Below are 18,393 nucleotides of genomic sequence, written 5' to 3' on the forward strand. Positions count from 1 at the left end.
GAGGCTGGGATGGTGCAGAAGCCAACAAGGGATCAGCAGGGGGGCTGCTGGCCACCACCAGCAGCTGAATAAGAGCCAGTGTGTATGCCCAGCTGGCCAAGAAGATCACCAGCATTCTGGCTTGTATCAGCAGGACCAGGGCAGGGATCATCCCTGTGTGCTGAGCACTGGTGAGGCCACACCTCAGATCCTGGGGTCAGCTCTGGGGCCCTCAGGACAAGAAGGACATTGAGGGGCTGGAGCGTGTTCAGAGAAGGGCAATGGAGCCGGAGAAGGGTCTGGAGCACAAGTCTGAGCAGGAGTCGCTGAGGGATCTGGGGGTGTCCAGCCTGGAGACCAGGAGGTGAGGGGAGACCTGCTGGCTCTGCAGCTGCCTGAGAGGAGGTTGGAGCCAGGGGTGTTGGTCTCTTCTCACAAGGAACAAGTGACAAACCAGGAGAAAACAAACACAAGTTGCACCGGGAGTGGGGGGGGGGGGGGGGAAAAAAAAGGTGTGTAGATTGGATATTAGGAACAATTTGTTCATGAAAAAGGGTGATCAGGCCCTGGCCCAGGCTGCCCAGGGCAGGGGGAGTCCCCATCCCTGGAGGTGCTCCCTGGCCAGCCTGGTACTGGAGGACCACAGCTTGGTGCTGCTCTGGGGGGAGGATCCCAGGGCTGCCTTAAAGGTTTCAAACTAAAATGATTCCATGATTCCCATAGCCAGGCTGGTTGGCTCTTGGGTTGGCCCAGCACAGCCCTTCTCATGTTCCTACAGCATGAAGTGATCTATGGTAACGGTCTAATGGCAATTAGGACTTCTTATCCCAAAACCCTGGCAGGATTGTTAGCCCAGCTGAAGTGCATCTACACCAAAGCGTGCAGCTTAGGCAATAAACAGGAGGAGATGGAGACCACTGTGCAGCAGGACAGCTATGACATGGTTGCCATCACAGGATGGGATGATGACCATGACTGAAGTACTGCAATGTGTGGCTCTGAGCTCTTCAGAAGGGACAGGCAGGGAAGGAGAGATGGTGGAGTGGCCCTGGGTATTGAGAGTTTTGATTGTGTAGAACTTGACAAATGTGACGGTAAGGTCAAGTGCTTATGGGTGAGGACTAGGGGGAAGGCCGACAAGGAAGGCAGACATCCTATTGGGAGTGTGTTACAGACCACCCAACCAGGATGAGGAGGCTGACGAGGCATTCTACAGGCAGTTCGCAGAAGTCTCCCTCCCTGGCAGAAGCCAGCCCTCGTTCTCATGGGGGACTTCAATTTTCCACATGTCTGCTGGAAATACAGCACAGCAAAGAAGAAACACTCTAAGAGGTTCCTGGACTGTGTGGAAGACAACTTCCTGACACAGCTGGTAAATGAGTTTACCAGGGGAAGTGCCTTGATAGACCTACTGTTGACAAACAGGGAAGGACTGGTGGATGATGTGGTGGTCAAAGTCCATCTTGGGCTTAGTAACCATGAAATGATAGAATTCTCAATTCCTGGTGAAGTAAGGAGAGGGGTCACAAAAAATGCTACCATGGAGTTCCTGGAGGGCAGACTTCTGACTTTTCAAGACACTGGCTGGGAGTGTCCCTTTGGAGACAGTCCTGAAGGGCAAATAAACCCAGGAATGCTGGATGTTCTTCAAGAAGAAAGTCTTAGAGACGCAGGAGCAGCTGTCCCCATGTCCTAAAACGAGCTGTTAGGGAATACAACTGGCCTGGCTGAGCAGGGAGCTCTTGCAGGGGCTCAGAAACAAAAGAGGATACTACCACCTTTAGAGAAAAGGGCAAACAACTCAAGAAGAGTACAGGAATCTAGCTAGGTCATGCAAAGAGAACATCAGAAAGGCAAAAGCACAGGTAGAACTCACTCTGGCCACTGCTGTGAGGGAGAACAAAAAAGGTTTTTACAAGTACATGAACAACAAAAAGACAGTCAAGGGGAATGTTCACCCTTTAGTGGATGCAGGGAGGATCATTGCTGTTAACGGTGAGGAAAAGACTGAGGTGCTGAATGCCTTCTTTGCCTCAGTCTTTAATGGTCAGACTAATTACCTTCAGGGTATTCAGCCTCTTGATAGGGATGGAGAGCAACAGCAACTTCCCATCATCCAAGAGGAAGCAGTTAATGACCTATTGTGGCACCTGGACACTCACAAGTCTGTGGGGCTAGATGGGATTCACTTGAGAGTGCTGATGGAGCTGGCAGAGGAGCTTGCCAAGACCTCTCAGCAGTCCTGGTTAACAAGGGAGATGCCAGACGATTGCAGGCTTTCCAGTGTTGACACCCATCTACACGAAGGGCCAAAAAGAGGATCTGGGGAACTACAGGTCAGGTCTGTCAGCCTGACCTCGGTACCAGGAAGATCATGGAGAAGCTCATCTTGGGTGCACTCACGTGGCAAGTGCAGGATAAGGGTGAGATCAGGCCCAGCTAGGATGGGTTAATGAAAGGCAGGTCCTACTTGACCAACATGATTTCCTTCTATGACTACGTGACCCAATTAGTGGGTGAGGGAAAGGCTGTAGATATTGTCTACCTGGATTTTAGTATGGCCTTTGGCACCATCTCCCACAACGTTCTCCTTGAGAAACTTGCAGCCAATGGCACAGACAAGTGGACTTTTCAGTGGATTAAAAACTGGCTGGGTGGCCAGGCACAAAGGGTTGTGATAAACTGAGTTCAATCCACCAGCTGGTGGCCAGTCACCAGTGGTGTCCCCAGGGCTCGGTATTTGGGTCAGTTCTAATATCTTTACCAATGATTTGGATGAGGGATCGAGGGCATCCTCAGCAAGTGTGCAGATGATGCTAAATTAAGCAGGAGTGTTGATCTGCTGGAGGGTAGGAAGGCTCTGCAGAGAGAGTTGGAGAGGTTAGATTGATGGGCTGAGGTCAATGAGATGAGGTTTAACAGGACCAAGTGCCAGGTCCTGCACTTTGGTCACAATAACCGCAAGCAACGCTACAGGCTTGGGGAAGAGAGGCTGGAAAGCAGCCCGGTGGAAAAGGATCTGGGAGTACTGGTGGATGACAGACTGAACATGAACCAGCAGTGTGCCCAGGTGGCCAAGAAGGCCAATGGCATCTTGGCCTGTATCAAAACCCGTGTGTCCAGCAGGAACAGGGAGGTGATTGTGCCCCTGTATTCGGCCCTGGTGAGGCCACAGATTGAGCACTGTGTGCAGTTATGGGCACCACAGTGGTTAATGAATCAGCCTGATTCTGCAGGGAGACAAAGCCCCAGCCTTGCCACTGGCTCTGCCCACAGCAAGCTGGGCACGGCGCCTCAGTGGGCTTGCACAAAGCCCCCCTTCGGCAGGAGGAGACCCAGCCAAACAAGTGATCACCTTGATTGTATGGCTTCTGGTGCTTCACCATTTATATTATTTGTTGGATTGTTCCTGCTCCCAAGGAAGATGTAACAAGCAAAAGCATCTGATAAAACTCTATTGACCACATTTAAACACCAACCCAGGCAAGTAGAGCTGTTGCACGGGAGATCTGAGCTTACTTATAAGAGGGCACCAAGTGACCCGAGACGCATTTTGTGCATTGGCTCAGTACCTTTTGAAGGATACTGGAATCAGTGAACCCTTAAAATCCCTCACAGTCCTGTCCCACATTAAATTCCTTCCCTCCTAATAAGAACAGAGGATAGCAAAGAAAAAGAGAGGGCAAGTATTAAGCCCATGCAGAAGAGGAAGTGTCTGAGGGGGCCTTTGTTCCACTCTATAGCAATGGTGGAAATAGCTGATCCATGATAAACCTATCTTGTGGCTCAGATTTGCCAGTTTGCCATTTGACACATGTCAGTGGGAGCCACCCTTCAGCCACTTACATATGAGAAGTGACCAAGACAGATCCTTGCAGCTCCCACAACTCTCTTGGACTCCCTCAACTTCACTATGGACAGAAATCCACCTGTAATTACATTTTTTCCTCTCTGTAGCCAGACAGGAGTTTTACAGCTTCAGTAGATTCTTCCATAATATGGATAAGGTACTACTAAGGTACTGGATGGGGTGACCTAGTCCACCTTGACTGGACTGCCCACAAAGCCCTCCTGGCTCTGATCTCACCCACTGAAACTGGAAGTTCAGGTATAAATAGCTCAAAGAGCTGACTGATGTTTTCTCACCTCTCTGGTGGCTCTAGATATTAGGTCAAGCCTCCAGTGACCAAGGGGATGGCTTCCTGATGGACTTAGAAACAAGGGGTGATGGTTTATGTGACAGAAAAGGACGCTTTTTGCAACACAACAGGAATTGCACCACCATGTAGCATCCCAGCCTGAAGTAGATCCTTTAGGATCTGGCCTCTATTAGTCAGGCCAGAAAATCAAAGTGAGCAATTTTAACTGTCAGTCTAAAGCAACAATCTTTGTGCTTTAACTGTTAAACATCACTAAAACAACACTAGCAAGCCCTCTGTGATCAGAGCCCTGATAGATTTATGTTTTTTGGCAGATTCCATCTTAATGTCAATCTTCCATACCTGAGATAGTCTAGCAGTAAACATGTCAGAGTGGAATATCTTCAGTGGGGTGGCAATTAGATATTGGAAAAGAAGACAAGATCAAGAATCTGGCACACTGTCCTGTGTGATCATGTCTTTGACTGGCTCGGTACAAGAGCAAGTGAGGTGCAGTTGAATGAATGTGAAGGATCTAGCACTACTGGGACTTCACTGACAGATTTGCTTCATATTAAAGTGGAACTTTGGTTAAAAGGAATTCAAAAGGGGAAAGAAAGCCTTGAGATTCACAGCTTCTCTCAGGCCACCAGTCTGTAGCACTGTTCCCACAGCAAAACCAAGCTGGCCAGCCAGGACCTCTGTCGCAAGTATGTTTTTTTTCCAGCTTTGTTAACCTATTTTTCTGGTGGTTTCATCACATCGGTCTAAGCAACAAGGATCAGGAGCACACAAATTCTCCTTACAACTCCAGTCCTTGCCTTTGATTGGGGCACTAGTGGTTTCCCAGGGCTTCCCCGGAGTGGTACCTGGAAGTCACAAAGCCATGAATGCACTGCACAGCAAGGTCACAATTAATGGCCCATGACAGAAGACTGGCCAAGACACAGTGCACAGATACTACTATGAATAACTCTACCCCTTGGGTACTGGATCCTTTGTAGAAGGGGCAGAGGCTGCCACACCCTGTCCACATTTGCTGCAGTGCCCCTATCCTCAAGGTGCACTTTACCTTCTACCTGAATCCACAGTTTCCCAGCCAGTTTCCTACTCCTTAGTAAACTAAAAATTTTCTTCAAAGGTCAGATTAAGGTCTGTCTTCTAACCACTGACATTTCTGGCTTAATCCAAAGCTTACTTTGAACCCAAGGTAGCAGATTGTCAGCATGGGCAGGAGGTCAAGAACAACAAGCACTCAAACTGCTAATGCAGCAGGGACCTCGCCACCCAGCACTGCCAATACCAATGTACTGCAGGGCTTATCTAATCAGTTCTCCAAGCTCGAGTGTTATTTTGCAACAGGACTCCTCTCTCCAGAACTCACATGAGCATTTAAAACCACTGGCTAGCTAATGTGCAGTGCAAAGCTGAGTCCTTGGGTCTAGATGGGCACAAGGCACCCAGCTAAGGTTGGGATCTGTAGGCAGCTAGAGCCAACTTCCAAATCCTTGCTGCTTCATGTGAAGCTATGAGAGTACACAAAGGAGAGGTTGTGGTTGTGACCAGGATGGCTGCTACTGTGACCCAACTTGCAGAAGCACATTGAGGCAAGGAATGCAGCTGGCCAGGCTTCCACTTGTCACACCTGAGTGGAGTGAGGGCTTCTGGACTGTCTGTCCACAGAGCACAGAAAAACAAGAGGAAGGCTGATAAATTGTTCCAGTGCATGGCTGGTGCAGTTCTGGGTCACTCACCACAAGAAGGACATTGAGGGGCTGGAGTGTTTCCAGAGAAGGGCAACAGAGCTGGGAAGGGTCTGGAGCACAAGCCTGACTAGGAGCAGCTGAGGGACCATAACATGCAACTTGAATCTGCCTTTCATGAGCCCTAAGTACTTGAAATATGAGAACATTTATTTGGCTTCCGATTTCTTGGCCTCAGAAGCTTGATTTTCTGAACCACTTTTCAAGTTCAGCAAAAGCTCTTATCACCAAGAGACCAATAAAGGAGTCCTCCACAAAATGCTTGTGACTTTGTAGGGGATGAGTAGTCACCAGAGTGTCAGAGATGCTTCCAGTCCTGACCTCTTCACTTAAAAGGCTTGGTATTTACTCTGTTGCCTTTTCAACACTGCTCAAGCAGTAAAATAGTGGGAATCCTGACCTGTGTCCCCACTCACCTGCTGTTGATGGGTGACAGGTGACTGTGCTAGTCTCCTGGAGGCTTTTGGGCTAAACCACTTGATCATTCTTTACCTTTCTGAATCTGTATGTGAGGATGAGCAGCCTCCCAGAGGCACTGATAGAAAGAAACACATTCTGGTTATTTATAAAAATAAATAAGATCCCATTTCCAGCTGAAATATTAAGCAGTGGTTTGGAATCTGCCTCCTTCCTAGACAGCTCCTGGAGATGCTCACAGCCTGGGATTCCTGGACCTTCCCAAGTCTTGGGGTTGAAGGGACAGAAATAGTGATGTAAGCTGATGGGGAATACTAACTCCTGCCCTCAGTTTCCTGCAGTGGGAATCGGATCCCTCCTTAGAGAAGGGCCACAACTGAGATTACTGGAGCTGCAGTGGTACTTCTGAAGAGCTTGTTCCCAGCAGTACAAACCACATGCTTACAGGAACTTTGACACTTTTAAATTAACAAAGTTATTTCATTTCCTTTGAGACTATGCTCTAATGTGAAGCTTGCTCATTAATTACTTCAAATATCAAGGTTTAATGACAATGCCCCCGAGTTAAATTTCAGGGCAACCAAAATTCCAGAGCCATACAGGAGACAGACAATCCCACAGAAAGGTAATCCTTCAAAAACGATGATGATGATTAATGTTATTGATTTCCTAGTGGTAATATTTTATCTTTCAAACACAGAGCACATTCCCTGCAGAAGATACTGTTGTTCCTGTCTCACTGTCTGTGGGCTGGGGTGTCCTACCTGGACCACAACTGCATGAGTGAGCTGCAGTCCTGCAAGAAGATGAGTTAAAACCAGACTTCATTCCATAGCTCCAGAGAAAACAGACACCCATCCTACTGGATGGACATCCTTCCCCATGGGTGATGTACAGGTGCAACATTGCATGTGGGCTGGTGTGGAGAATAGCCACAGGAAAAGAAAAAGGGCCTCCTCTATCTGTAAAGAATTAGATAAAACAATATGAGACAGCCAGGGGCCAGGGCTTGCTGTGAGCAGCACTGTGAATGTTGACAAAAATCAGAACACTGTTTATCGTGCATTTGGTGTGTGGATTGGTGTGTGGATTGGCCACATCCTTTGGAAACCAAGGTCTGTGTATGTGCCAAGGAGCAGGTGTGAGTGCTATTTACATTCTCTGTACTTGCATTTCTTATTCTCAGTTTCCATTGTAAAAGTATATAAGGGAGCATTTTTCTCATAATAAACGATTCCATTGCTTCTCACTTTGGAGTCCGTGTCTTAACCACCACAGGCTGGTTCTCACAGTACAGCTCAAATTCTTCCTGTGGATGTCTTGGGTGCACAGCCACCCCCAAGGCTGGAACTGAAGGAGACACTTGTTACTTGTTGCAAGCCAGGCCAACTGGAACAGCAATGTTCCCATAGCAGATTTTTTCAGATTTAGAGTTTAGAGACCATGGCCTCAAACACAAGATAACAGATGCAGTGTTGATGTGGGGAAACTTAAAGCTGGTAAAGAATTTTCAGCCATGAAGGTGTGTTAGGCTTTCCTATCAAATCATGACTGAAGTTATGGCTACCAAGAGAAGACCTCTAAAAACTGGCAGCCTTAGATTCCAGAAAAAACAGGTGCTGAAAAGTGTTCTGGAGATTGGCTGCTGGTGGTAGGTATTTCCCATGAGGACCAAAGGAGATGCTTCCCTGCAGGCTCCACTCTGCGCTGGCAGGTGCTGCAGAGCTTAAGACTGGGCTGAAGGGTTCAGAGCCTGTAATTTAACTGGCACCAGTCCTGGTACCCCATTCTGAAAGAACCAGGATAGTTCATCAGGGTCACAAACATTTGCTAACTGAGAAGTACCAGCACACGTTGCCCTATAATTGACTCTGCCAGAATATAAAGTTGCATCTTCCTGACAGGTCTTTCAGCGGTAAGCCAAACAAAGCACGTCCTGGTTATGCTTTGGAGATTGCAATCTTGCAGTTCTCTGAGATGCTGTGTCTGTATCAAACACTTATATAATTTATACTGTCTTAATAATGAACAGTCAGGATTTAGAAGACCACTCTGGGGAGGTTCCCGCCAACTGGTAGAAAGTCCCACAGCCCCTCTTTTTAAAAAGGGGAAAAAGGAAGACCCAGGAGCTACAGGCCACTCAGTCTCACCTCTGCCCAGCAAGATCACGGAGCAGATCCTCCTGGAAAATCTGCTAAGGCACATGGAAAGTAAGAAGTTGATTGGTGACAGCCAACATGGCTTCACTAAGGGCAAATCATACCTGACCAATTGACAAGGCTACAGAGATGGTGGATGATGGCACAGCAACTGACATCATCTACCTGGTCTGCAAACTGTTCAACAAGGCCAAGTGCAGGGTCCTGCCCCTGGGTTGGCACAACCCCAGGCACAAATACAGGCTTTGAGGGGGGAGAATGGCTGGAGAGCAGCACCAAGGAGAAGGACTTGGAGTGGGAGGAGATGAGAAGCTGGACATGAGCTGCCAGTGTGTGCTGGAGCCCAGAGGAGCAACTATGTCCTGGGCTGCATCAAAAGAAGTGTGGCCAGCAGGGCCAGGGAGGGGATTCTGCCCCTCTGCTCTGGTCAGACCTCACCTGGAGTGCTGTGTCCAGCTCTGGAGCCCTCAGCCCAGGAGAGACATGAAGGTGTTGGAGAGGGTTCAGAGGATGGCCGTGAAGATGATCCAAGGGGTGGAGCAGCTCTGCTATGGAGACAGACTGAGGGAGTTGGGGTGTTCAGCCTGGAGAAGATAAGGCTCCAGGGAGACCTTAGAGCACCTTCCAGTGCCTGAAGCGGCTCCAGGAAAGCTGGGGAGGGGCTTTGGACAAGGGCAGGGAGTGAGAGGACAAGGCGTGATGGTTTTAAACTGAAAGAGGGGAGATTTAAGTTAGACATCAGGAAGAAATTCCCTTTCGTTTTTTCACACCCAGCACACACTGGACTTGTAATCTGTAGAGCACCAGCTGTGTTTGAGGAGATCTGGAGAAGATACCCAGATTTCCTCTCTGGAAAAAAGAAGGCTCCAGGGAGACCTTAGAGCAACTTCCAGTGCCTGAAGGAGCTCCAGGAAAGCTGGGGAAGGACTTTGGACAAGGGCTTGTAGGGAGAGGAAAAGGGGGGATGGATTAAAACTGGAGGAGGGAGATTTAGGTTGAACGTGAGGAGAAAATTCTTTAGTGTGAGGGTGGTGAGACACTGGCACAGGTTCCCCAGAGATGCTGTGGTTGCCCCATCCCTGGAAGTGTTCCAGGGCAGGCTGGTTGGGGATTGGAGCAACCTGGTCTTGTGGGAGGTGTCCCTGTTCATGCAGGGGGCTTGGAACTAGGTAAGTTTTAAAGTGCCTTCCAACCCAAACCAGTCTGGGACTCTATGGTAAGTATAGATATGATAAAGTGAGTAATTTCTGCAGTACATAAGCATTAAGGTGGTTGTAGAGGTGGTTAGGAGAATAAAGTGGTGCAGGTCAGCCATCATGTCAGATGCTAAGACCCACATCACAGCAGTCCTTGCTATGTGTGTGTCACCGATTGACTCAGATCCAACAACAATGCTCTCAGTCCCCTTCCCCTCCCACCCAGGAAGGGAAGGAGAGAGAGACAAAGAGAGAGACTTGGCTGGATTGAAAACTAAACTACACAGCTTGAATGAAACACTAATTATATAAGAAAATAGATACAATTATATACAAATATGCTCAGATATGTGCAAAAGCCTCTTGCCTCCCCTCACCCCCAGCAACTCCCACAGCATCTCCTGAGCTGGGAACAGTCCCAGAAAATCCTGGAGCTGCTGGAGAAAGTGGAGAGTGATGAGGATCAGGAGAGCTGGAGCCTGAGGGTCCATGGTGAGGGATGGACGGAGTCCTTCCTGGATGCCGGCCATGGGTGGAGGAGAAGGGAAGAAGAAGCAGGAAGGAAGTTGCCTTGTGTGCTCTCTGTCCTTCCTCTGAGCTTATGTAGCTCTATGGAATGGAATATCTCTGGCCAGTTTTGCTGTCTGTCTAACTCAGCTTCCTACGGGGGGGTCACAGATGGGGGGCCAGCAGGGTAAAGTTGTGAACTTGAAGACCCAGCAGTTACAAAAACATTCCATTCTTATCAGCCTTAGGTAGAACACACTGTGACTAGTTAAAAGAAAGCTTGATGAAGGGGAAAAAAAATCAGTAAAAGGAAAATTGGCTTCATCCTGGCTCAAACCAGGACAATGTGACAACTGAATCCCTGGGTTTTAACATTAAAAAAACACCAAAACAACAGCACCAGCATGAAATGAAAAAGAAATATCTGCAAAGAGAACAAGAAGAAACTTCAAAGCCCTTCACTGATTCCCTCACACTAAAGTTGCCATGTCCTGAGGCATCACTCTGTATCTCCATCTATTTTGTGTTTAGATGCCACAACTACCACAGTGTCTTCAAGTGTAACGAAATGCCACTGAAACTGCTTATGATGTAGCCACCCTGTGAAGGTCTGGGAGGCTGGTGTGCAGCCCAGCACCTTGCTCATTGAAACACAAGATGTAAAGATCTTCGTGCAAGGATTCTGCTCACTGCCAGTGCTTCAGAGCATTCACTGTGCCTGTTGCCTCCACTGACAATGGACCCTTGACTGACTGCTAGACCTGGGGGCTTAATTTGGTGGGGTTTATTGGCAGGAGGTAAAAGACTCCCACACACTTCATATCACCTCTAGGAAACTGCTAGATCCTTCAAGAGCCCCTTTAAAGGTTAATCCATGACGAACAAATAGTAACTCCCATTCAAATATCCTAAAAAAAAGGGGAGAGGGATTAGAACAGACTCTGAAATCCCCATGATTAGCAGGATACCACTGTGTGGTCTGAATTTTTCCTTCTTTCACAGTGTATTTGCATCACCATTGGACCTAGACACAGGGAAAGCAACCTCAGAGAGCTCTGGTGACTGCTGCATTTTCAGCAGAGCACACATACAGTCTGCAGGACATTTGTTTACTCTTTTAGGGCCCCAAAGAGTTAAGAAAATAACTCTCTAATTGCAGAAAGATCTTCCCACTTTTTGTCAAACATGAGGAGGAACATGTCTGTGTGATAAGGTCATGTTTGACACACAACAGTAATGTCACCATCCCAGGGAGGGCCATCAACCTCGATAAGAATCTCATGGGTCAGTATATAAAGTATTGCTAGCAAAGGAGGGTCTCAGAAGTTGACAGGTTTAAGTGCAGTGCCATTTTCTTACCCCTTCCAGGAGCCTCTTAAAGATTAGCTGTGTCTGCAGTGTGAACTTCTTGGGAAATTCAGGTGGTATCAAAGTGTGGGGGTTTGCAGAAAGCATTACAAGTGTCCTGGTTTGAGCCAGGATAAAGCAAATTTTTCTTTTTACTGATTTTTTTTTTCCTTCAGTAAGCTTTCTTGTAGCTAGCAACAGTGTGTTCTGCTAGGCTGATAAGACAGTGGAATGTTTTTCTAACTACTGAGGCTTCAAGGCTGCACCTGCACTCTGCCGGCTCAGACACTATGGGGAGATCTGTGACCCCCCCGTAGGAGGCTGAGTTAGATGGACAGCAAAATTGGCCAAATATATTCCATTCCATATATCTACGTAAGCTCAGAGGAAGGTCAGAGATCACAGGAGACAACTTCCTTCCTTCTTCTTCTCCCCTTCTCTTCCGTCCATGGCCGGCGTCCAGGGAGGACTCTGTTCATCCATCACCGTCGATCCTCAGCCTTGATCTCTCCTGACCCCCATAACTCTCTGCTTTCTCCAGCAGCAGCTCCGGGATTCCTCGGGACTCTTCCCAGTTCAGGGAAGTGCTGTGGGAGTTGCTGGGGTGGGGGGAGGCGAGAGGTTTTTTGCCCATTCCTGAATATATTTGTATATAATTGTATATATTTTCTTGTATGATTCATTAGTGTTTTAATTAAAGCTGTGTAGTTTAGTTTTCAATCCAGCCAAGTCTTTCTCTTTTTCTCTCTCTCCTTCCCTACCTGGGTGGGAGGGGGAGGGGATCGAGAGCATTGTTGTCGGACCTGAGTCAAACTGTGACAACAAGTCTGGGAGGAAAGAGGGGAAAAGCCACAGCATTTTTGTGTGTAAAGTCTGCTGAAGAACATTCAAACCCCAGCTTGTTTTGTGGGGTTCTGGGTATCAGTGTGTAACTTGTCATGGTTTTGGTGGTTGTAGCTGGGAAGTAGATGAGAGTTACTGTGTTGCTGAAACCCATGTGGATATACTAATCTTAAGCAGAGCATTGGACTTCATGAAGACCATTCCCAGCCAATGGGGCATGGACTCATCCTCTTGTGACTGCACAGAACAATGACAAGCACATCACTGAATCCCCACGATAAGTTAACCTCATGTAAAAAGACGAACAGTGATTTTAACTTTCCCTTCAGAACTATTAATGTGGTCATAAACAGAATGAGATAGAGATGATGTCAAGTGCAGGGCTGCAGCATTGATGAGGTGACACTGAATGACATGGATAGAGAAAATAGCATCTACATTGTATTGACATAGGGTGGTCGCTGGCTTGTTGAAGGCAATGAGAGTGTTCTTGATATTAAAGGATGAGGCAGTGAAGAATTTGTTCTTCATTTTTGGATATTCTAGGTGTCTATGCAATCATCAAATGTAGAGCCTTGATATAAGGACAAAGCTGAAAGATCCCCATCAGCCCCAGTTGCACTGTACAGCAAATAAAATCCTCTGCATCTGTAAACAGGACTGCGTGGCTGAGGCCTTGCATTGTTGATACAAAATCTTCTGCCAAGTGTACCTTTACGGTGCCCCAAAGTCTTGTGCTCAAAAGCTGAAGTGGTTTTTGTCCAGTGGAATTAGCAGACATAGAGCTCAGTTCTCGTCAATGAGAGCCAACTGGGAAGCCCTCAGAGAGAACTTCTGAGGCAAACCCATCTTCTCTGCAGGGTTTCATCTCTGCAGTGAGAGCTCAGGGGGTGCTCCAGCATGGTTCTGCAGCATGCAGGCACCAGCACTAGTCCTCTACAAAAGAGACTGCCTAGCTTGTTGACTTGTGGGTCTGTGAGACCACAGGTGGAACTAATAATGAAGCATTTGGGGACTTTTTAATACATGGATATCTAATGTTAGGCTATTGTTCAAGAACCTCAATGAATACACTGACTTCCAGAACACAAGAAGCTCCACAGCATCCAAACAGACTAACTGCAGGGATTTTTCAATGGTAAAAATTTATTTTATCAGCCACCAAAAAAGGATGATACAAAAACGTGTTTGAAAATGTTTCCAGGAACTTAATGTGCCCTGGAATAGTCACTAGCCACCAACACTCATGATTTTATAAAAATGTTTCTGATTTGAATTGTCTCCATTGCGTAGTGAAAGACACATACACAGACAGGAGAGAACAGCAAAACCCCTTCTGCCTGAAGTGCTCGTGTAGGACATCAGTGACACCACCGAGAAGCTGTCATCTGGCACCACATGAGCCCAGAGGTGCCAGAAGAATGATCACCTGCCACTGTATTTAGACTGGGAAAGTTTGCACTTTTTAGCAGCAGCCAGTATAAATAGTCAAAACCACAGAACACAGCAGGAGAAACCCCTCCCTCTAATACCTTTCTCTCTTCCCAGATATCACTGGGCAGTTTAGATGGTGCCATTAAAACTCTGCTAGCACACAGCAAGAGCTCACATACAAATAGGGACAACCTGAGAAAATAACTTCATTCCCTCTCATATATTATTGCACTTGACTGTCAGCCACATGCCTCTGTGGCATGGGCTCACATCACAGGATCACAGAATCAGAATGTTTGGGGTTGGAAGGGATCTCTGAAGACCATCGAGTCCAAACCCCCTGCCAGAGCAGGACCAAAACCAGGGCAGGTCACTCAGAAAGGCATCCAGACAGGGCTGGAAAGTCTCCAGAGAAGGAGACTCCACCACCCCTCTGGGCAGCCTGTCCCAGGGCTCTGTCACCCTCACAGGAAAGAAGTTCTTCCTCATGTTCAGGTGGAATGTTCTGGGCTCAAGTGTGAATCCATTGCCCCTCGTCCTGTCACGGGGCACAAGTGACAAGAGGTTGTCTGCCTACTTGACCCCCAGCCCTCAGGTATTTAAATACATTAAGGTATTAATAGTACAGACAGTAGGAGAAAGAATCCCACGTGCTGCAACTTTCTGGAGTTCCAGTCACTGAGGAAGTGCATCAGCAGATGGAGCCATTGCAGTAGGCACCAGGAACTGCAACTAGGCCAATTCAGCATCTTCAAAGGAAAAAAAACCTTTGAATACCTCTATGAGGATATTTTCAAAACAATTCTTGGCTGTATCCAAGCAAATGTGTGTCATCCAGGCAACTACAGGCTCTTTTAGCAAATGGATTGGCCTTGTCTCCTAGGACAGATTTGTAGATCTGTAGGATCATTAGTAATTATACATTAGCATCATAGGCTAAGCTTATGATTTTAACAAAATCATGCCCAGTCAGCAATTCTGGTACATAAAGACCAGCCTTTGCCATGATAAGCAGCCAGAAATCAGTTTTTTTATAGGTCAGGTGTTAGTAGCATGAAACAGCATAAAGCTGCAATGGCTGAATGTTGCAAGATCCCTTGGTTGGTGCAGTGACATTTCCAGGATATTTACACTCACACCTATCGAGGAAAGTAATAGAAATAAGAATACAACAATTCAGGTTTCCAGAAATTCATTAATTTATGAGTATGACTCTTCAAAGATTCTAGGAAGATTAACATAAATTTAAGCATAAAACAGCAAGCAATTCATGGTACAAACAGAACTGAAGATAAATGGGTAAATAATCTCTTCCTCAAGCATCTGATGAAGAAGTAGCTGCATTCATCAAAAGCCTATGTTGACATTATACATTACTGAAGGGGAATTGGGATTTACTATCTCTCTGGTGTGCAAACTTGCTAGCATTTTCCCTGATGGAGGCTACACACATACAAAGGGCAGAGAAGATTACACCCCATGCAGAAGGACACAATGCCTTCAAGAACTGCCCCCTGGTGCTTTACATGCAGCATAAGACCTGCTCATGAGCTACCCAAGAATGACTTAGCAAGTCTGCCCTCTATACTTTTAAATGCTTTTTACAACCCCGTCCAAATAGGGATGAGTGGTTGGAAAGCTCCATGGTGGAGAGGAACCTGGGGGTGCTGGCTGACAGCCGACTTCACATGAGCCAGCAGTGTGCCCAGGTGGCCAAGAAGGCCAAAGGCATCCTGGCCTGCATCAGGGATGGTGTGGCCAGCAGGAGTAGAGAAGCAATTGTGCTTCTGTACTGGGCACTTGTGAGGCCCCAGCTTGAGCACTGGATGCAGTTCTGGGCCCCTCACTACAGGAAGGATGTTGAGTTGCTGGAGCTTGTCCAGAGGAGCTACCAAGCTGGTGAAAGGTCTGGAGAATAAGCCCTATGAGGAGAGGCTGAGGGAACTGGGAGTGTTTAGTTTGAAGAAGAAGAGGCTGAGGGGAGACCTGTTTGCTCTCCACAACTCCCTGAAAGGATGTTGCAGGGAGGTGGGAGTTGGGCTGTTCTCTCAAGTGAGTAATGACAGGACCAGAGTAAATGGCCTGAAGTTGCACCAGGGGAGGTTTAGACTGGATATTAGAAAGAATTTATTTACCCAAAGAATGGTTGGACACTGGAACAGGCTGCCCAGGGAGATGGTGGAGTCACCATCCCTGGAAGTGTTTAAAAGAAATGTAGATGTAGCGACATGATTTAAGCACTGAAGAGGTAGATTATGTTATGGTTGGACTTGATGATCTTCAAGGTCTCTTCCAACTAGGATGATTCTGTGATCCTGTAATTTTGACTGTGAAAAATTGTAAAGCAACTCTTGTGACAATCCTATTAGTTGTGAAATATGTTGCTTGGCTGACAGTAAATCAGGGCAACACTTCTAGCACAAAACAAATATCTCACCTGGGATTGTGGCTTTCACTCTACCAAGCATAACATCAGGGAATGTTCCAGTGAAAGTAAGTTGTGAAGAGGCTGCATCTTCAAGCCTGTGCTTTCAGCTCCATTAATCTATGAAGGACACAAATGGCATGTTATTATGTTATCCAGGGACAGCTTGGCCTTATGAGTAACATGCCATAAATCAAGGGAAATTTAGGGAAATTGAGAGCTCAAAGAAGAGCTGAACAGAGACCAAAGACAGGCACACAAGGAATTTGTGCCATGCTTTTCAAATAAAAGCTGGAGGTCTAGATTCTGACATATCATTCAGGCTCCAAATCAAAGCCTTCTAATTGCACTAACTTCTATGTCAGTTTTGGTTTGAAACAGACACTAAGACTGAGGCCACAAAACCCTTCTCCTTGGGGAATAAATCTAAATTTAGACTCTAATCTTCAAATTAACATATGATGCGGATCCACCTTGTTGCATTACTCATGTTCTTTCCAAATATACATTTTCAAGGCATTTCATTTCCCACAGAGTCAGATGAAGAGGATGGATTCTGCTAGAAATACCCATCATTATACAGAGCTCTGATGGTCCACCGGGTCTGCGAGGCGGGGTCTGACTGTGGATAGGTAGGCTCGAGCAGTGAGACCTGACTGGATCTTAGGTTCCTCCTGAGTTTTTTGGGACTGGCAAATAACACCAGTTGTGATTCACTGGAATCTCCCCCCATGAGTGAGCATGCACATTCATGCAAAATGAGCACTGACACCCGGATGAGTTTTATGTGCTTTTTACTTAAGAACTTTAGTGGAACATGTACAAGTGGACAAAATAAAAGCAGGGGTACACAGGTGTGTATGTGGTGTAATCTTGGAGAGAATGTAAAGATAGAAAGAAGAAGAACTATGATAGAGGGAGAGAATTCTATTCAGGGCATCGTAGTTTTCCCCTCTGTGGGATCGCTGTTGTGTGTGCAAGTGAGGGCCGCATACTATTTTTCTGGGAGAGAGTTCTTTTGCCAAGAGGTAGGATAGAGAAAACAGAAAGTTTTCTCAATTCTTACAATCCCAGCATGGCAGAGGCAGGCAGCAGATGACAAGCAGCAGGTGGCAGGCGATGGAGAGTGGTTGCGAAGCAGCTGCAGGAACTGTGGTAGCTGTATCCCTGGAGAGAGCTCAGGGAATGCTAGCTTTTTATATTCCCGTTTTCAGGATCTTGATCAGTGACTGCATCATGATTATCAAGTCCTGATGCCTTTTCTCTCCTCTTTTTCATCTTCCCTTTTCTTCTTTTCTTCTTCTAGCCACAACAAACTTCCAGCAACACCAACCAACCATGAGCAGCCCCCTTTCCACCTCTTTTCCTTGAGCCTGTAGTGCTCAATATAACTTGGTATGGAACATGGCTTTGGTCAGCTGCTCTAGCTGTGTCCCTTCCCCATCTCCTGCCCACACCCAGCCTGCTCTCTGGAGGAAGAAGCAGACAAAGCCTTGCCACTGACCCAGACTATTTAGCCATAGCCAAAGCACCAGTGCATTATCAACACTTTTTTTAGACACAAATGCCAGGCAGAGCATGATACAGGCTTTTAGGAAGAAAGTTAATTCCATCCTAGCCAGACTCAGTACAATGCTCTGCAATAAAATTATTCCTAATGGTTAAAGCCAAAGTAGGCTTGAATGCAAAGGATCTTCTAAACAATCTATTGAAATTTTAAGAAATTAAAATTTCAAGGTTTGACTTGCCAAACATCTGTGTTGTCACCCTTTGTGAGAAAGGGGCAACAACCTGTCCTCCAAGAATTTCCCATGTGCTTCATAGACTCAGAGACTTGTTTGGGTTGGAAGGAACCTTAAAGATCATCTAGTCCAATCCCCCTGCCATGGGCAGGGACACCTCCCACTAGACCAGGCTGCTCCAAGCCCCATCCAACCTGCCCTGAAACACTTCTAGGGATGGGGCAGCCACAGCTTCTCTGGGCAACCTGGTCCAGTGGCTCACTACCCCTCACAGTGAAGAGGGACAATAGATGCACCTCTTACATTAACATATGAAAGAACTGAGAGAAGGGATGAGCAGAGCAAGAAAAGAGCTGAGATGGAGAGGTGAAAGGCAGTGCTGGGGTGAAGATCCTGGTGGTTTATGAGGAAGAAGGGGAAGAAGGTGCCCAAGCAGAAGTTT

General features: G+C 46.9%; 1 protein-coding gene across 1 annotated transcript in view; it reads left to right on the forward strand.

Annotated features, from left to right (window-relative positions):
* Nucleotides 1–1,243: 1,243 nt before the first annotated feature.
* The window catches only part of GINS3 (GINS complex subunit 3 (Psf3 homolog)), a 29,413-nt gene continuing 12,263 nt past the window's right edge, over nucleotides 1,244–18,393 (forward strand). The window contains exon 1 of the mRNA XM_010004397.1: nucleotides 1,244–1,351. Within this exon, the coding sequence (XP_010002699.1) occupies nucleotides 1,244–1,351 (108 nt within the window). The remainder of the gene's footprint in view (nucleotides 1,352–18,393) is intronic.

Source organism: Chaetura pelagica, unplaced genomic scaffold, assembly GCF_000747805.2.
Source record: "Chaetura pelagica isolate M959 unplaced genomic scaffold, ChaPel_1.0 scaffold379, whole genome shotgun sequence".
NCBI classification, from domain to species: Eukaryota; Metazoa; Chordata; class Aves; order Apodiformes; family Apodidae; genus Chaetura; species Chaetura pelagica.